At 45.9% G+C, this 20,951-nt stretch overlaps 1 protein-coding gene across 37 annotated transcripts in view; it reads right to left on the bottom strand.

The window, feature by feature from the left end:
- The window catches only part of CELF2 (CUGBP Elav-like family member 2), a 553,512-nt gene that overhangs the window by 67,651 nt on the left and 464,910 nt on the right, over positions 1-20,951 (bottom strand). For all 37 annotated transcript variants that reach the window (XM_069547203.1, XM_069547206.1, XM_069547204.1 and 34 more), the window contains one exon: positions 1,783-1,831. In XM_069547203.1, the coding sequence (XP_069403304.1) occupies positions 1,783-1,831 (49 nt within the window). The remainder of the gene's footprint in view (positions 1-1,782; positions 1,832-20,951) is intronic.

Below are 20,951 nucleotides of genomic sequence, written 5' to 3'. Positions count from 1 at the left end.
TTCCAACTCGGTTCTCTGTCAGGTTTATCACGATGGCCTAAGGCTCAAATGAAGCCTCTTCTGCAGACTTTGATCCCATGACTGGTGTCCTGACAGTTTGGAGGATTATGGAGCCAAAGGACAGGGAGCATCTCCTGGTGGCTGGACACGCCAGCATGACCTTTGCTGATTCATCCCACAAATACCAGCTCCATCCTTCCCCTCTCCCAGGAGGAAGAGAACGGACTGCAGGCATGCCCACCTGGAGCGTGTGGGCTCAGGGAGCCTGCCTTCTGCCTGGGCAGATGCCCTGGGTGCAGGACCCTAAGGGCCAGGAAAGAATGGGGGTGGAGACGCCAAGCAACACTTTATACAAGCGCTCAGTCTCTTACAGCACTATCCCAAACATCTAGGAAAAAAGCTCAGCTCTGAGAGGCAGTTACCTTTATTTCTATTCTATGAATGAGATTAAAGTCCAGTCTCTCCGTTACTGTCAGATACTGAAACCAGTGACAACGGACACGAGTTCCAGGAGGGAAGGGACAGTGTCTTTTGCATCCTTTTCTGCTTTTAAAAATTCACTGCTGTAGCCCCGGCCCCTGGCAACCTGCCCAGCAGAGAAAGTAACTGACGAAGAATCGTCAAACAAAGGATGAAGCAAGTGGACTAAGACCCCACAACAAAGCAGTGGCGGGTTTTAGACCCTCTGACACCCAACACCCTGACTGTGATAAATAACTGTAGGAAAAAGGGAATCAGACCCAAAGAGAAGGGTGCGGCTGGTCAGGATGGCGGTGAAGCACCAACGTTTACTCCCCGACAGGCGAATCCAGTGCTGGCAGCCTCCCCATATGAAAGGGAACTTCCTTCAAAACTTTCCAGTTGATGTGGCCAGAAAATGGGATGCGCTACAATCAGCAAAAACACACCTCGTGGAGAGGCAGAGCCTCATCATAATTTACACATGCGGATATGCGGATCTCCGAGTGCCTGCCTTCTGCCCCATGACTAATTAATGAGGTGCAGAGCTGCCTGGAGGCCGGAAGCCACGCTGATTGTGTCAGTCTTGTGGGATGGGGGTGCTGGGCTCCAGGAAGGCAGGAGATTCCTCTAATACACATTCAGTCAATCCCAAGAACAAAATGGGGAGAGGCAGTCTGCACAAGTGGAAGCAGAAACTCCAGAGAGAAACGTGCCCATCAACCCTCCGGTGTCATGGAGAGGCAAGTCCATTATTCCACGGACCGCATCAAATGCATACATAATTTTTTTTTTTTTGCACTTAAGTGTGTGTTTATTAACCAGCAGACTGAATTCTGAATGAATATAGATGCAAATGCATGGATACAACCTAGAGAAAAGTGTAATCAGACACTCTCAAAGCCAGAGGACCAAAGGAAAGGGGGGAAAAAAAGACAGCCCAAGTCCTGGTGGGCGAGGCCCTCCTCACCTGGCTTCTCTGCCTGGTGTCATCCCTCCCTCTCGGGCGCCTGTGCCACTGTCAGAGGAGGTAGACAAGAGCCAAAGGCCACAGGGTCACCATCCCGATCACGTCCCAAACAGAGGGACACGGAAAACTGCTACTTGTAGCATCTTCACAGGTCTTTACAGCAGATACAGGAGGGAGGGGACTGAAGTTCACGTTTCTCCAGAGGTGCCCACCCCAACAGAAGCTCCTGGAGCACAGCTCTCCTCCTTCCCCAGAGAAACAGCCAGCTCCTCCCCGCACCCCCTCCCTCCGCCAGCCTCACTTCTGTGCTTAAGAAAATAGGCATTAATAGGAGACAATTGGTCACCACCTACCGTTTGATTTTTCACTATCTGCAGGTTTCATCTGAATGGGATGATGCATCTAAAAATAGAAAAGTGAGAAGGTAAGGCAGACTGAACAACAGTTCAACAGTCTCAGAAACCCCATGCTGTTCAGCAAGACTACAGATACCTTTAAAAGGGCATTTAAATAATAACGAGACCTCTCTCAGTTAACAGAAACTATTATATACTAAATGCAAGCATGTGTTTGACATTCAGCAACAGGATGCTTTTAAGTCCCAGGGCTCTGTGACGTGGTATCTTAACACGTGAGCTTTGCAGTCAGGCTCAAGTTCAAAACCTGGTTCTACCACTCAGTGTGGTTTCTGCCTGGATCTGACAGGTGATTCTGGCTCTGCTGTTCATTACAGTGGCGTGACCTGGGCAAGCGTCTTCTCTGAGCTTTAGTCGCCTCATCTGTAAGATGGAGGTGACATCTATACAGTAGGGGTGGAGAGAATTATCAGAGAAGATGCATGTGATGTGTTTAACAAATGAGGCATAGGAAAAAACAGCTATCATTATTTTGTATTATTACAAACGGTCCATTTTTCTCCTGGTCATTCTATATCTGCTGCATGGCTGTTTCTTGGGTTTTGGAGTTCTGAGTAATTTGCAGGTTGACCCATTGATTGATTTAGGTGTCATCATCTAACTTTTATTAAACATGAAGTATGAGACAGGAATGCAAAGGCAGTGAAAGAATGGACAGAAGGTGAGAGGGAGGGAGTAAAGGATGAGGGAGGGGCTGACAATCACATTCAGTGTGCACGTAGGTGGAGAAAGCACCTGAGACAACGTGGGACCAAGATCCTGCATCTTGGAGGAACAAGATGCTCCATGCTCTTTAAATGATGCCAATCACACTCCTGTGCGTGATCTGCAGAGTTGACTCCAAGCACAGAACGCTGCCACCGTTTCCAATTAAAATAAATTCCTCAAATGACTTTCACGGGCTCTCTTGCTTCATATTTCATCCTACCCCAAGGACTGTCGACGCCACGGGGTAGATGGAATCAGTGGCTCTGCAAATGCTTTTATTATAATGGGTCCCATTCTGTCTGAACCTTTAATTTCCCCAGTGGACTTCCCTCACTTGCCAGCCACAGCTCTGGGTTTTATCTAATTTAAATGAAAGGGGAATGCTACTTGGCTCTGGCACCGAAATGATGGGAAGTGATTATCGGGCGGTTGAGACCACGTGCACCTAATGCCTGCCAGGGTCTTCCAAACACTAGAGGAAGAGGACGAGAGAGCAATACCGGGGGACGAGAGGCTAAATAATTCAGAGCTGCTTCGTTTACGCTCCAAGGCAAGATGCTCTTACGCACAGAACACAGGCCTTGAGGTGTGGGGTCTACTTGTATTCCCACTCCACTCATTAATACGTTCAATTTGTAGAGAAGAGACCAGCATGAGAGTGGAACGCTTAGGGGTCAGTAAGCAGCCTTGTCTTTTCAGAAAAGGGGCTGCGGGAGTCCAGGGGAGCAGGCACTTCACTCTGCCTGGTGAGGGCCGTGGGGGTGCTGTGGCAAAGGGCCCGTCTGCTTTGAGTCCTAAAGGCTGGCGGACTTGCCAGCAGAGGCAGGGCAGCCGGTGGACTGTCCCACATACAGACACGGTGGTGAGGAGGCCCCTGGCCCTCCTGGAGGCAGAGCACAGTGTGAGTATCTGCGTCAGTGGGGGGGAAGGGGGGACATGAGAAGGGGTGCCGGGGCAGCTGGTGTCCAGGCTGCTGACCATCTCACAGGCTAAGGCATTGCAATTTCACCTAAAAGTCAGCGATCAGGTATGGAATGTTTAAGCAGCAAAGCCATGAGATCCCATCTGCTTTCTTGAAAAGCCACCTTTGGCTGCAGCGTTGGAGGGTGGAGACTCAGGAGGCGAGGGGCGCAGTTCAGAGGCGACTGACTACGAACAGCCCCCGGGAGCTGGGGAAGGCCTGAACCTCAGAGGGAACTGGCTGGTGGTGGCAGAAGCCCAGGCCTGGACAGCTGGACATGAAGCTGGGGCCCGGCCTGTTTACCTCACCTCTGCGTCCTGCATATAACGCCGTGCCCTACAAGTAACTGCCTCAGCAGGGAAAACACGAGAAAGCTGGCTGGGGAGGCGGTGGGCAGAGACTGAGGGGCACAGGTCAGGACGCCCTGCACTTGGTGTGAAGCTGGAAACATGGGTCTCGACTGTCAGGACGGCTCTGGGAGCGGGCTGATGCCACAGGTGTGGCTGAAACTGTCCAGAGAAGGAAGTGAGAGAAGGGAGATGACAGCCAAGGGCAGCACCAAAGGGACAGCAGGAAGAAGAGTCTTCAGAGGCAGAGCAGGGGCCAGCCCAGAGAAGCAGGAACAGAACCGCGTGCCCCACAGGCGCCACCCAGGGAGAGTTTCAAGGACAAGGTGGTGGCCAGGGCGAGTGCTGTCAGATGCTGCGATCCACGTGCCCCATGGTCCTTCTGCATCTGGCAATACAGATTTTTAATTGATCAAAAGAGCTTTTGAGGGGGAGTGGGGGCCAGGAGGCCAGCGTGCACGTGGTGGGAGGGTAGCAGGAAGGTAATGGTTGATATGACAGATTCAGACAATCACTTTGAGATTTGTTCTAGGAGGCGGCAGGGAGGAAGACAGGAGGCTTGGTGGCTGATGAGGGTGGAGTCTTTCCAGACAGGGAACACTTGTACAGGTCAATAAGCTGAGAAGACTCAGATGAATTTCACAGGTTAAAGGAACAGGAGAGATAAGAGTACCAACATTACATATAGGACACAAAAATTCAATGAATAGGACTCTTGCCTTCAAGACGCTGCCCACCCAACATGGTGACTGACATGCACGTAAACAAAGGAGAAAGCTGGTGACGAGAATCAGAAAAGCAGTAGAGAGAGAGTGCTGTGAGCCCTCAGATCCATCAGCGATGTGCACAGAGGGCAGGATGAGGAAACTGGGAGCTGCAAGGACAGACTCATTTGCCTAAAGCTGCCAAGGGCCCTGGGAATCATCTCGCCCAGTACTCTCAATATCTGAAGGGACAAGGGACTCCACAAAGGACACACAGCTGGGGTCAGAAATCAGAGTTCCCTACTCTTCAACCAGGGCCAATTCCCACAAACCGCTTGGCTTCCCCCACAAATGCCCACCGTGGTGTCTGGACTCCTGAGCCTACGAGGAGAAGCTGCCGGAGCCAGAGAGACACTCACTTGGAGGCGCCAGCAGTGCCCCTTGGGGAAAAGCAGTCTTCCTCTGCCTCCCCACCACACTTCACCAACAGAACTCCACCATGGGTACTGTGCGAACACTTGACTCTGGGTTTTCCTGCTGTTGCTGAGAACTGACCCTGATTCTGATCTAAGACTATCCAGAAGGCTCAGGAATGTACCACCGGTAGCAATGAAACAGCCGGGGCCACTCTGGCCTTGAATTGGGTTTCTCTGAACTTGAACTCCTGGATCTGGAGAGGAGAAGGAGAGATCTCCTTATGGAGATCTGGATTGTCAGACCAAGGTGATTTTAAATGGGTGGTCACCCTACTCCAGGGATGTTCTGAAACCAACTGTGATAAAACGTAAAGCGCCTTGACCTTCTTGGAGAGAGGTGTTCAATCAGGACAGTATTAGGAATGGCTCATTATCACGAACAGTTCATTTGAGTTTCAAATTCCTGATCAGGTACAGGATGTAAATGTCAAGGAAGGAAAAAAAAAGGTTTGGAGGAGTCATCCTCGTAACGTTATGTCACTTCCTCACAGTCTTATGATTCCAAGAACTTTGGGAGAACTTGTTGAGTGGAGGAGGGAAGTTCCTGCAAATGAGGGGGCATTCCAGTTTAAAGTTTCAATATAATATAATCTTATAATATAGGGAGATTCCTCCCCTGTAACAGGAAATGGTGTCAAAGATTCACCTCAGCAGGGTGCCAAGACAACTCACACATTCACTTCATTCCGCTCTGTTACATGGTGGGAATAATGGGTAAACAAGAATTCTCATCACAACAGTGTCTAACGTAAGGGTAGAGAGAGACACACCAGGCATTTTCCACACACGGCGTGGGGACTCAGAGAGACACCCGGCACAAAGGAAGGGCAAGTGCAGAACGCATCTCAGCTGGAGCGATGGTCAGGCTCAATCCTGAGGGGACCCTGATGCTAACCAGGACTTGAGTGAAGGGCGTTTCAGGGAAGGAACAACCTACCTGAAGGCAGAGGGTCAGAGAAACGAAGCCGCACCGCTCCTAATGAAAGATGATGCATCCTGACCAACAGAGGGCGCAACGCGTGTCGCCAGAGACCATTCACCAAACCCCAAATAACAAAGCGCTACAAGACCCACCGTCAGGGATAAGCTCCCGATCAGAGGAGCTCAAGCACAGAGAAAACAGCACACATCTCAGCCCTGAAACAGAACGGCCCTGGGCTGGCAGCCAGAGGCCACACCCTCAGTGCCCTCCTCGAGGACTGAAGATGACACCCGTGGCCGCAGAACTGCAGCTTGGCAACACAGCTGTTATCACGATGGGGACACTGGCCACCTCTACAGCCCAAGCTGGAGGGCGGGGTGTGCGCCATGCTCTGCAGTTGGGCATGCGACAGCAGTAATGGGAGGAAGGGCCCAAGAGCTCGGCGTTGCTGTTCCAGTCTCCTGCCTGAACCGGTTATGCGCACATCACTCTTGTTTAGATCCTTTTCCCACACAGGCTATTTCAGAGTACTGAGCAGAGTTCCTTGTGCTATATGGCGGATTCTTACTTCATACGCAGTAGTGTGTATATGTCAGCCCCCATCTCTCACTTTATCTCACCTCCTCTCCCCCTTGGTAACCAACAGTTTGTTTTCTGCATCTGTGACCCTATTTCTGTTTTATAAGCAAGTCCGTTTGTACTTTTTTTAGATTCCACATATGAGCGATCATATTCGTCTCTGTCTTACTTCACTCAGTATGACTATCTCTAGGTCATCTGTGTTACCGCAAACGGCATCATCTTGTTCTTTTCAACAGCCGAGTGACATTTCATCGCATGTATGTTAAGAGGCATGTTAATTACTCCGAGGCTGCATCTCCATGGTTACACAGGATCAGCGGGGTCTGAAGAAACCTTCACCGGTCTGCATTGTTACGATCTGTTTACACAGTCAGAGGAGCCTAGGGATTTATAACCTCAAGCCAGTGGCACTGACAGGGTGGCTTCCTTGAGGCCTGGAGGAACAGCAGCAGTGAATTGAAGCATGAGTGCTAAGTCACTAAGTTGTGTCCAACTCTTTGAGACCCTACGGACCATAGGCCGCCAGGCTCCTCTGTCCATGGGATTCATTCTCCAGGCAAGAATACTGCAGTGGGTAGCCATTTCCTTCTCCAGGGGACCATCCTGACCCAGGGATTGGACCCTCAACTCTTCCTGTCTCCTGCATCGGCAGGCGGGTTCTTTACCACTAGCGCCACCTGGGAAGCCCAGGGAGTCTTAAGACTTGAGTCCAGCTCGGCTGCCCTTGGAGCAAAGACCACAGCAGGGCCTGGGCTGTCCTACTCCAGGTTCCCCACAGCAGAGGGCCTGTCCAGGGAAATGGCAAAATCAAGTATTTTGGAAACAGATCTGCTTCATGGCAGCGCATGTAACCGAGTCCATCAAGTTTACGTGTCTATGAAGAAAGCCTTTTCTAAACCCATTTCCTTGAAGATTGCTTTGCATGTGAATTTGTTTTACATTTTATTACAGAACAGTGACATGATATCTCATGTTCCACAGTAAGGTATTGGGTAATTTGTTGGTTTCTATTTAGTCCTACTTACTTAAAGGCAAATGAAATCTATGGATAAACAACTAGGATTTACTGTATATTACAGGGCATTATGTTCAATATCTCGGAATAAACTATAATAGAAAAGAATAAAGGAATATATATAATTATACATACATATATATGTATACCTGAATCACTTTGCTATACACCTGAAACTAATATAACACTGTCTATCAACTATATTTCAATTAAACAAACAAATGCAAATGAAGTCTGATGAAAGGGGGACTAGTCAAGCAGATTCGAGAAAAACTGGCTGTTACTTTCAGTTACATCTGAATATTCAGTATTGATCATGAAAGCAAAGGGCACTACGACTGCAGCCCACCGAGCTGCTGCCTCTCGGGGGCCGATCAGGGCCTCTTGACCTGTGGGCCCTCCTCTCTGGCTTGGGCTAGTTTCATCCCACGCCTCCGCTCTCTCAGGAAGCTGTCAGCGCCAAGGGCTCCAGCCTCCAGGAAGCCTCACCCCGTGGCCTGCCTCCTAATGGTGAGTGCGCGGCCCTTGGCCCTCCCTCAGCGTCTCCGCCACATTCACAGGGGCCCTAGATCTGAGGCCCTTACTGCTGGCAGGACCTGCTGCTTCTCACTCTGGAACATGTCAGCCTTGGGTGCGTCACCAGGAGCCTGGCTGTGGCTCACAGAAATGAATATGAGGACATAACTATGGGACAAAGGCACCCCCCACCTCCGCAAAGGCTGTGGAGGTGACGGCATGGGGAGGGGCTACAGACGCCCCTGGCGGCAGCTGTCACCACCCTCATGATGAGTCCCACCACATCCCAGTGACAAAGACAAGCCTGGACCACAACCACCAGCATCCACGAACCACACTCTATGAAGTCTGAGTCCTTTCCCCAGATCTTTCTGCCTTGACCCTGTGATGGCTAAGGAGGTGATTCTGTGCTGAAACTGCCAGTGTTAACCCAGATGGAGGCTGGAAGACCCAGGACCCTGTTTCTCACACCAAGGAGAATTTGTGTTGAAATTTGTTTAACCCCAGCCATCACCAAAGGATGAGTGAACCACCTTTAACACCAGACTCAGTATAAAACATGCCATTTTTTAACCTGAAATGGGTTTTACAGAATCACCACTACGCATCTCATTATTAACCCCACTGTGACCCCTAGACACAGCAGCTGTGATGGCACATGTTATAAGCTTACTGCCCACAAAGTATTGAAAGGGAGGAAGAGAGGGGAGGGAAGAAGTGAATGCATGAAAGAGCCATGTGCCAAATGAGAAAATTAACAGACTCCACTCAGGAGAGACGAACTGGAATTTCTCTTCTGCTCCCTCCCTGACAGCGCAAACCTGACTCATGGAGAATACACGTCATATCTTGTTGGACAGCAGACTATGAGATACCAAAGGCATTTTCGCTTTCTCAATTTTTCTCCAAAATGTTTTGCAAATGGGAAAAAATAAATTTCAGAAGCACTGCCACCAGCTGGAGGCAGGCCATCACCCCAAAGGCAGATGTACTGTCTAGGGAACTTCTACGACCATAAGGAACTCCCAGAGCCATAGAGGCCCCCCATCTCTCTAGGAAGGACATTCTGCCATTTCCATCACTGCTTTTTATACTCTGCGTAAAGTAGACTGGGAAGAAACAAAGGGAGTTTTAGGAATGTTGACCTCTCAGTATTGAATAAGGACCTTTGAATTTCTCTGATTTTTAAAAATGGTGACGTATTGCTAAACTTCCCAAAACATCTTTAACAGAGTGACGCCTCTGCAAGAAAACAGATGATCAGAGTCACATGTGGGATCCGTCTCCATCAGGATAAAGCTGGGCTTGGCGCTCACAGTTGTGTTTGCTACATAAGTAGAGCATTTAGGCAATTTTGGTGAAAACAGAGGAACTCTGCCCTGTGCTCTCAGTTTTCCCAGGCTAAGCATTGATTGCTGTAGGCTCTTTATACGTATCCTACCTAATTTAATTTTCACAACAACCCTGAGATAGATGTGAGTAAGGAACTAATGGGACATGGTTGCGGGGAAGGATGGAAGGAGGAAGACAAAGAGAGATTAAAGAACTTGGCTGAGGCACACAGCACATCAGCAGTGGAGCAGGGATTTGAACTGGGGCTGTCTCACACTCGAGCACAGACTCTCAACCCCTCTGCATACTGAGCCTTCCCTTAGCATATCCAGACAGCTATGCTATGAGATGGTGGTTTCTAAGAACCGAGAGCATTACCAAAATCTCCTCTTCCACGCTAGACATAAAGACTGTCTCAGTCTGGAGGGTACCTCCCAATTAGAAACTTATATATGAATCTGTGTATATGTATACATTCATATACACTTCACATGCCATATGAAATACATATTTTAAAGACTTATTTAAACAAACAAAGACCCCAGTTCAGCAATTTTCCCCACCTCTCACTCCCAGCCTCTGGCAATCACCTATCCTCTGTATCTGTGAGCTTTTTTATTTTTCAATTTATTTTCAGATTCCACATATAAGGGAGATCACAAAATATCTTTTTATGTGACTTATTTCAATTTAGCATAATACCTTCAGGGTCCATCATTTGTCCAAAGGCATGATTTCAGTTTTTAAATAGCTGAATGATATTTCATTATGAATGTATATATGTGTATATGTATATATACACAAATATATACATACACATATATTTAAATATGAAACAATCTCTGTATCCATTCATCCAACATTTTGGTAGCTTTCATATCTTGGTTATTGTAAACATATGCTGCAATGGACATGGGAGTACTAGTTATCATTTTCAAGTTAATGTCTTTGTTTCTTTCAGATAAATACCTAGAAGGAGAACTGAGCTATCACATGGTAGTTTTATTTTTAATTTTTTGAGGAAATTCCACACTACTTTTCATAGTGGCTGCATCCATTCATATTCCCACCAACAGTGGACAAAGGTTCCCTTTTCTCCACATCCTCAGCAACACTTTTTATTTTTTATCTTTTTGACAACAGCTTTTCTGACAGGTGTGAAGTTATAGCTCACTGTGGTTCTGATTTGCAATTCCCTGAAGAATAATGATGCTGAGCGTCTTCTCGTGTGCCTATTGGCCATCAAGATGTCTTCTTAGGAAAAATGTCTATTCAGATCTTCTGCCCATTTTTTAATCACATTGTTGTTTTTGCTACTGAGTTTATGAGTTCCTTATATATTTTGGATATTTATCCCTTGAATATATGATTTGCAAATAATTTGCTCCCATTCACTAGACTGTCTGTTCATTTTGTCAATAGTTTGGTTTGCTGTGCAGAAGCTTTTTAGTGTGATGTAGTATCACTCATTTATTTTTGCTTTTCTTGCCTCTGCTTTGGTGACAGTTTCAAAAAAAAATCATCACCAAGAGCTATGTCAAGGAGCTTGCCATCTATGTTTTCTTCTTGGAGTCTTATGATTTCAGGTCTTATATTAAAGTCTTTAATCCATTTTCTTAATTTTAATCCATTTTCTTAACTTTTGTGTATTGTATGAGACAGTGGTCCAGTTTTCCCAGCATCATTTACTTGAGACTGTTCTTTGCCCATGGCATATTCTTGGCTCCTCTGTCATAAATTAATTGGCTATATATGTGTGAGTTTCTTTCCTGGGTTTCTATTCTGCTCCATTGATCTGTGTGTTTGTTTTTAATGTCCATACCAGACTCTTTTAATTACTACAGCTTTGTAATATACTTTGAACTAAGGGGCATGTTGCTTCCAGCTTTGTTCCTTTTCAAGACTGCTTTGCAGTCTTGCATTCAGGGTCTTCTGTTGTTCCATACAAATCTTACAACTATTTGTTCTGTTTCTGTGAAGCACATCAGTGGAACTTTGTCAGGGACGGCACCAAATCTGTAGCTTGCCTTGGGTAGAACGGGAACTATAACGATATTAATTCTTCCGACCATGAACACAGAAAATCCTTACGCTTATTCGTGTCTTCTCCCATGCCTTTCATTAAGGTCCTGCAGTTTTCTGTATACACTCCTTGGTTAAATTTATTATTTTAGATGCAATTGTAAAGGGAACTGTTTTCTTAATTTCTCTGATATTTCATTATTAGTGAATAGAAACACAGCAGTTTTTTTGTGTATTCACTTTGAATCCTGTGACTTTACTAAATTTGCTTATGAGTTCAAACAGTTTTTTGATGGAGTCTAAGGTTTTCTCTATATAATATCATATATCATCTTCAAGTAGCATTTTTACGAAAAATAGGATAACTTAAGGGACTTATGAGACGACACCAAAAAGGACGGGCATTCATATTCTAGGGAATCCCACAAGGAAAATAGACAAATGGGAAGAATAATTATTTAAGGAAACAATGGCTGAAAGCTTACTTAACCTGGGGAAGAAAACAGACATTCAGATCCAAGAGCCCAGAGTGTTTCAAATAACTCAAAGAGATCCACACAAAGGTTATAATTAAGATGTCAGAAGTTAAAGACAAGGAAAGACTATTAAAAGCCGCAAGAGAAAAACAACTTATTATGTACAAAGAAGCCCCCATAAGATTACTAGCAGATTTTTCAGTAGGAAAAATGAAGGCCACAAGGGAATGGCACAATACATTCAAAGTGCTGAGAAAAAAACACAGAAAACTCCCAAGACTACTCGACCCAACAGACTGATCATTCAGAATTGAGATAGTTTCCCAGACAAGCAGAAACCAAGCGAATTCAGTAATACACTAAAAAGTCATATGCCATGATCAAACAGGGTTCATTCCAGGGATGCAAGGATGGGTCAACATCCACAAATCAGGCAGTGTGATACACCGTTTTAAAATGAAGCGTAAAAATCATGTGATAATCAACAGATGCAGAAGAAGTGTTTGACAAAATTCAACACCTATTTGTGAGAGGGAAAAAAAACCTCTCAACAAAGGGGGCACAGAGGGAATGCACCTCCATCTAATAACAAGCTCACAGATAACACACTAAACCGTGAAAAATGGAAAGCTTTTCCTGCAAGCTCAGCAACAAGACAAGGATGCCCACTTCTGCCACTTTCATTCAACATAATACGGGGAGTCTTAGCCATAGCAGTGAGGCGAGAGAAAGAAATAAAAGACATATAGACCGGAAAGGGGGAAGGAAAATATTTTAGTCTCAGAACAAAAATGATTGTCTAGGTTTTCTCTACGAAGAAGGTAGGAAAGAAAACTTAAAATGCTGTCATGAGTCAAAGAAAAACAGCCTTATAGCCATACCAGGAAAGTATAGCTCTGATCTGTGTGCCATCTGACCACGAATTGTATGCTCTGATTCAGAGAGATTAAATGTTAATTCTTCAACAGTTCCTTCAGGTCATTTAAAATACATGCAAAATGGAATTAGACTGTGAAGTTTATATTATGGGCCAAGTTATCCAAAATGTTCTATACCTACGATGATGAGTAACAATTGATAACAAGCAAGATTAGCTCTGTTTAGAAGAGAATAATAGTTTTGAATTACTGACAACTGATCCTACAGTTTGTGGTTTCTTCACAAACTGTTAGTGGGAAAAGTACACTGTAATCTATAAAATGAATCAAGTACAGACCACTTTATTAGATAAGTCAGCATTCACACAGGTAGGCACCGGTATTTGGCTTTAGGAGAGCTGACTGAATTGTACAAGGCCTGTTTCTATTTGAATGTGTGTGTGTGGTCATGCTCAGTTGTGTCCAACTCTTTGCAACCCCATGGACTGTAGCCCACCAGGCTCCTCTGTCCATTGAATTCTTCAGGCAAGAATACTGGAGTGGGTTCCTATTTACAACTTCAGGGGATCTTCCTGACCCAGGGATCAAACCCACGTCTCTTGTGTCTCCTGCACTGGCAGGTGGATTCTTCACTGTTCCACCTGGGAAGCCAAGTAATCATCTGAATGCTGCTTTGGAAATTCTGGAGGACACTGTGTAGACAGCGGCCTTTTGAAGATGCAGATTCACTGGTGGAAGCACAGTGTATGGGATTCAATTACGCTTTGAGTCACAGTACTATTCCAAATTGCTGTTTTGTGCATCTCTAACTAAGTTAAGAGAGAAGGCACACAGAAAACTTTAAACGAGTATTTGCCAACGTATATCTTTACAAAAGTGATCAAGGCCAAGAATAAAAGGGGATGTGAATATGACGACAACAAAGAAACATGTTATCCTTTCTCTTCCCATGGCAAATCACAACCAGAGGAGAAAACCTACAGTGGAAATAAATGACTATTTCTTCCTAATAGCCATTGATCCATGTGAAGTGCTTAAAGCACTGCCTGCATAATATGTGCGCAATGAAGTTATCATTATCATTGTCATTACTATCCGACAAAGCAAAAGGAGATCGCTGAGGGAAAAGGCCCCAGTCAAAACATGCTGGAAGGAACAGCCTGTCTCGGTCACATGGGAAGTATACAGCTAATACTGCTCCCAGCTTTCTCCATATATACTAACAACCCAGCGAGAGAAAACGCCCTACAGAACCCAGGATTATATATCTGCTTTTGGCTTCTCGGGCTCCAAAGGCAGCCTTTTTTTTTTTTTTTGCTGTAATGTTACTAGCTATTTACATTTCTGTTACAATCGTGTGGTACAGGAGAGGGGGAAAGTCAAGCAGCATAACCATTTAGTCCTGGCAAAAAATAAAATAAATAAAATATTGCAGGAAAATTAGATTACTCTGGGTGGAATTATAGGACGGGAGCTAGAGTCTGCTACAGTGATTAAGTCATCATTTCTGACAGATGACTCTAATCGCCTATCAAACAGCATTCCTCAACCCCATCTGTAACTTGGCGTCCTCGTTACTCAGCCCATGTTACCTTCTGTATAGAAAACACACACAGACAAGGGGGGGTGCAGCCCAGCGATTATTACACTCATTAGCTATAATTAGGTTCTGTGTTTTCATACTAAGTAATAACATGAGCTTCCATTTTGCTTTATTTATTCTTAAAATTAGAAGAAAAATGAATAGGCTCAAAATAGGAGGCACAGAACGTGAACGAAAAATAATTGTTATAACAAAGTGTGAGCGTAATGCTTTCTGAAGCATCCCTATTGAAGGAGGATGTTAATCCTTTCTTAATTTTTCATGGAACTGTTGTAAGTATATTACTTAGGTAAATCTATGACACCTTTTAACCCTCTAGTCAGATGCGGGGCCTAATTAGCTGTGCTTTCAGTAGAAGGTATTATTACTGTTTAGTCTTATTTTTACAAACAGAAAGCAATTTCTTTGATAAGATTTTGGTTCTTCCCTCTGTCACTGACTCTCTGGGATACAGTAGAAACAAATGATCCAATTAGTTGCGCTCCCAAATAAATACAATGAAAAGCAAAGCAGAACCAGTTAAAATTGAGTGACTGTACTTAGGCTTTCTGGAATCCTCTGTTTAGAGCTGCATGTTTTAATGACGCAAGACTGGGGGGTCTAGAACAAACCCAGAAATGGAGGTAAGTGGAAAGACAACATAGGAAGAGGCGTGTAGGATCACAGTGCCAACTCAGGCCGCAGGACAACCCCCATAAGCACAGCAGAAGACCACACAAGTCATACACACACGGGACAGAGTGCAACAGCCACTCCTGATTAATAAGCCCGAATTAACAATAGACAGATATGCTTTCTAACCATGATTTCCTTCTGACAGTGGAATTGTCTTCCCAAACCCAGTGATGAATGTGCCAAGAGTCACTCGTCCAGATGTTACCCAGACGCTCCATTAGATACACTCCCTGACTGAGCCAGGGAAACACAGACGGAAATGATAGGGCCTGACCCGGCCACAGAGGAGTGACTTAATGATCTGGTCGTTCCCCTACATTGCCAGTATGATGGTTTTACAGGGCACAAACTTAGTATCCTCTCGTATTTTAAGACAGATGAGTCTGGTTTAACGATAAATTGTCCTCTTGACATTAGCCTTGACCCGTCTCGGCCACCTTCGGGCTCGCCTCTCACATGGCCGGGGTCTAACGCTGAAGCCAGCCTGCTGGGCTCGCGGTGGCCCTCTGCCCGACAGCTGTCATCCAGGTGGTCGCGGTTACCCAGGTCTCAGCTCCCTGGACTGGGGGCAGCAAAGCGTGTGGGCTGGTGAGCAGAGGGCGGTCCACCTCCCTCACTGACGTGCCCTCTGGGGGGAGATGCCCGTTGTGCTTAACTGGCCCTTCTGCTGGGTCCGCGTGGCTGGCAGACTCCTCATCCCGCCATGAAGCTCAGCCAGACTGGGAGCATGTTTCCTCCTCGATCTCTCTGCCCCCTTCCCAGGACCCAGCTCAGTTCCTGACACTCCCTGGGACAGTTTCCCAGGCTTCTCTCTACTCAATTTCAGCCACACTCCTGCCTCACTCTTGTAGGAAGCAGCCTTGTGCTCAGTGAAAGCTGCCACACTGCACTGGGTTTCGGTCGGGCCCGGGAAACCCCAGTGTGGGGCTGAGCCTGGGGCTTAAGCAGCATCAGCTCAGGACTGGCAGCAGCTGTCTGCTCTGTGTTCCCTCGTGGGACTGGAACTCGGGCCACACCGGCTTACTCTTCGGCTTCTTGGAATTCTCACTCTAGATCTGTCTCTGTGAAGTTTCTTTCCCACTCCTGCTCACACAGATGTCTGCAACGGACTCCTTGCATGCTGGTCCTTGCCTCCCAGGGCATCGTACACACTGCTGCCTCTTTAATCCATCGAAAATGCAGGCGTAATGATGTCTGTGCCCGGCTCAAACACTTTCAATGATCTATCAAATTACATTCTGGCTCCTTGGCCCATCTTTCAAGGAACTCCATGCTTTGCTCCCAAATTACCTTTTCAGGCTGACTTCCCACGACTGCTCTACATTTCCCATCTCTTCTAGTCAAATTGAAGAACCTCCTCTTCTTGGTTCCTCTGCCACAGGCTCACCCATAGAAAGGCATCATGACCCTTTCCATGCATCTACAGAGTATTTTCTTTGTCAGTAATAGCCTCTGTATATTTGTTACTCAGAAACATCTATATGTCAAGTTACAGGCCAATCATGTGAAATTGCCATTTTCATAGATTAACAATGGTTGAATGATGAGAATTTCATACAGTATGACCTCCCATCCTGCACAGCAAGGAATGGTATCATCTTCTTTTCGGATGACCCATAAGAAGCCCTAAACATTCAGGTCATGCAGGATACCTCCTTTGCTAGGCTTGAAGATCTTTCCAGTAATCCATCTGCATATTTACAAGCTGTATCAGTTCAATTAAACATTGACTTGATAACATAAAATAACATGACCCTCTAAACCAACCTTGGACTTGATGGGTATTTGGTGTGCAACCCAAGACACTTTTTATCTGCTCTTAGTAGCTTCCATGCTCTCTCAAGATCAGTGATGCTTTATTCAGTAATCTCCAGTTTCCTTTCAACTCTAAGGCAAACCAAAGCCACCACACCACAATGCCCCTCTAACAAGCAAATCTTTAAAACCTCTGGTTCAAAACTAACTTGGAAGATTTAAGCCAACCGTATCTTATCTTGAACCTTCTGACAGGGAAAGGCGTTTCATCTGATCAGCAGAAAAGCAACACTGAAGCCTGTATTCTAATGACCCTGCCAGAACTTAGCTTCTCAGTTCTGAGTGTTTGAGTTGCTCTGCCAGCCACGTTTATTAATTAGTGTATAACATTTCCATCTCTCTGCAAGTTGCAACCTCTCATAAAAAATGCATGATTTGATTGGCTTAGGAATGACAACTTCATTTACAACAGTCAAATAAATACCATACCTCACTCAGCAGTCTCTTCCCATTTTTTTATTTAACTACCCCCATGGCCTTTGGGATTTGTACTGACTCAGTGAATGAAAGGAGATAACTAGTGTAATTTTCTTTTCTTAATCATGTTTAGGCAAAAATGATTAAATCTCTTTTTTTAAGGAAACGAGGACTGGCTGAAAAAAAAATTCCCTACTAAAAATAGATGGCAAATCTGCAAAAATGCCTTAAGGGCTATTTCATACTACCCATGTTTAAAATGCAAATCCATTAAACATCTGAGCAGGACATCTGATATTGTTTTTAGCAGCTATATTTATTCATCTCATCTTCCGCCATGGTACTAAACTTCGGTTGATATTTTGCCAAATGAGGATCTCTCCTCCAGCGCTGCTAATTCTTTATGAGTTTGAGCTTAATTTCATGGTCTCGTTTTGATCTCCACCTTCTATTCTCATGTGCAAGATCGTTTACCAACTTTGGAAACGACTTGTTGGCAGAGCTTAGGGAAATTATGACGGTTCGATTGTTCTATAAATACCTTCCCCTGAAGCTCAGTCTTCTAGAGATCAAATTCAAGGCTTGGGCCTTTCAATATATGGCATGTGACCAAAGTTTAAATGGCAAAGGGAAACTAAGAAAGGGGATCCATGAGATAAGACTTTCCTAAGAAATTTATTCTAAGGAAATAAAGGGAGAACCCGTCACTGACATTCAAGCTGCAGGGGCAAATCTACTCTGATGGTTTCTTACTTCTCTGGATGTGCTGTACTGAATGTGGGTCTGGGAAACTGTGGTTGCTTTCTGTTTGCTTCGTAATGGAAAGAACACCTCAGTCAGAATCAGGAGGTTTGGTGGGGTTTGCATGTTGGCTTTGCCAATGCTAAGTACCTAGAGTCAAGCCACTCGGCCTGGTTAAGCTCCAGGAAACTCATGTTGGAAGCGAGGATCATATCAGCAAATTCACTGTCTGGTCTTGAGTTCATGTTTCATCTTGTGCTTCCAGTCTGCAGGGTAGGAGTCTATGTGACCCAAAGGAGCGTGAAAGACCGTGGAAGAGCCGAGACTATGTACACTCCTCTTACTTTCACCCCACCAGTGTGTGAAGAGCTCTCACGATTACCTGATACTGTGAGAGTGTCTACGAATAGAAGCTATCCCCTTGGGAGTGTGTTTACTCAACAAATATTTGCAGAGCCAGAACCAGAGCCCAAGGTACGAGGTACCACCCTGGCCTCTGAGAACGTTACTTCTGAAGCTGGAGATCCGTGTGGGAGATACTGATGCGTAAGTCACAGGGGAACAGACACAGCAGTGGGGAGGGTGAATTTCAGCACAGGCGAAATTATGCACAGAGGACCACAAAGCAGGAATATTCACCCATACCTTCCCGAAGCGTGAGGCTGTGTTTTCATGGCAGGAACAGTGTGTGAGCAAGGACGGCGAAGAAACTGAAGACACGGTGGAGACACGAGTTGGAGTTCCCACCTCACTCTCAAGAGTTGACAGTTGTGTTCATTGTTTTTCAGCCAAAAGACACAACACAACAATGTTCACACACTCCCAAGAGCAGCTAAGGAAACGTGAAGCCCCCAGCATCTGGTGGTAATTCCACCATCCGCTCCCCCTGCAGGAAAGCACTTAAAAGACTAACAAGTTTAGCTCTAGGTAGGATAACTCCAAAAATTCCCCTAAGCCCATCTATGCTTTTATTAGCTGTGAGGACAACGGATGAGACCCAAGTGATGAAGAGGCTGAAGTTGCAGAGCTGCTTCTCAGGGAGCACACAGACCTCCTCACTGATAATAAATGGGGCCCAGGGGGAAGACACAGGATGAGGGGAACCTGAGGATGATTTCAGCTTCTTGTCCTGGTTGGCCCTCATGCCCATGTAGGTGACGCACAAGGATGGCTGGGCTTGTAGGGGGAGAGGACTTCAGGTTTGGAATTTCCTGTGGGCCATCTGGATGGAACTTCCCAATAACAGACGCTGAATATCGAGGTTTGGGGCTTGACAGAAAGGTCTGATGTCAAGGTCAAGTGTGGGGATCCAACAGCCTACAGGAGGTGGAGGGAAGCCAGGGGAATTTGAATGATGGAGACACAGTGAAGTTGGCCCATATGAGAAAGTGACCCTAGGGCGCAGAGAGGTTTAAGGCGTGGTCCTCTGCTTGCCATCTTTAGGAGAAATATACGTTTTCATAAGAACGTCGTTGATCATTTCTCTCCACTGTGTGTGGGAGGCACTGGGAAGACACAGCTTGAGACGCCTTTCCGTTCTCGTCTGCACTCAGCTCTGTTCTGCTCCAGCTTCATCCGTGTTCCAAGCTTTAGGCCAGACCCAGCCTCCCCTTCCATAAATCAGTATCAGGGCGGCCAGCTGGTGTTTTTTTTTTTTTTTCCTTTCATTTCTTAGAATTTTGTTAAAGTCTCAGCTACATTTTCTCATTCCCAATAAAGCTCTTAAAAGAGACAATGGAAATGTTGATATACTGCGTTTCCATAAAACTCATCTTTGAGCCTATCAAGTTTAGAGAAGAGAATCAAACGAAAATGCTGACGAAAACACCCCAAGAATCCAACTACCACATCTGTCCAACCAAATGCTGCCAGAGACTGAAGGTCATGCTCAAATGAGACTCTGAGATGTTATTCTGGGAGCCGGGCACTTGGCACAGTTGTGGTGGAAAGACCTGCTCTGTTGGAGCCCTAAGCTGTATGCCAAGGGTTTTCCATTTTCCTTTTCTGGTCGGTGACTCTGAGTGGCTTTCACCTGAGAAGCAAATGATACAGAAATACAAGGGTGTGTCTTTAAAATCGATGCAGGGTATTTCTTTTTGATCCGCATCATCAGGGTACCTCTCAGGAGGCGTCTCAAGGATTGAAACCTCCTTAGCCTTGAGTTCTCTCCTTCTTCCTGAAGGATAAGAGGGGTTCACGGTTAATCAGCTGCGTTACCGGCTTCTGATTGTTTCCAAGACCAAAGATGAGGGGGCTCAACTCGTGGGACTCAGAGCGCAGTGAGAAAACAGTAAGGGTTATGAACCTCCAAACTGCCTAAGGAAGAAGCAGAAGCTTTTTTTTTTTTTTTCCTTCTTCTAAAGCTCAAATCCAGCTCAAATCAGAGACTGAAATAAAACAAACAGGCAGAGGAAGGTGAGCATGACAGAGCAGGCATCACCTGTCCACAAACCCAGCTGATGCAAGTTCTTCCTCAAGGGCTAGTCACTTGCTTGCGCTAAAAACGAGGGGCACAAGGTGCGCGCGGCGGGTCCAGAGGAAGCCCGGTGGCCTCTCTCTTGCACAGCGTGTTCTCCTTCTGGGTCCCCTTTTCTCCTGGGGTCTGATACACCACCAGCAGGTGTGACGCCGGACTCTTCTTCCTCTGGGCGCCTCCTGTCCTGCCCACTGCCTGGCCTCCTGATGCTGCTTTGGTCAACCAGCCACGATTCATGCTTTGATGCTGGCGTGACAAGTGACAGCTATGACTTTGGGAGAGGTTGGTTGTGGATTCCATTCTTTGCGGCGACATGCCACCCTGTGCGAACAGACTGCTACCGAGGATGCTTGAGGATTAGAAATAAGCCAAAATGCGAAAAACGTCTTTAGATTTGTAAGAAGGGAGGGAAAATGAGAACCCAGTCAAGGTGAAGTCTC

The sequence above is a fragment of the Ovis canadensis genome, chromosome 13 (assembly GCF_042477335.2).
Source record: "Ovis canadensis isolate MfBH-ARS-UI-01 breed Bighorn chromosome 13, ARS-UI_OviCan_v2, whole genome shotgun sequence".
In the NCBI taxonomy this organism is placed as follows: Eukaryota; Metazoa; Chordata; class Mammalia; order Artiodactyla; family Bovidae; genus Ovis; species Ovis canadensis.
The sequence above is the reverse complement of the archived record's forward strand: the minus strand, read 5'-3'. Positions and strand labels throughout refer to the sequence as shown.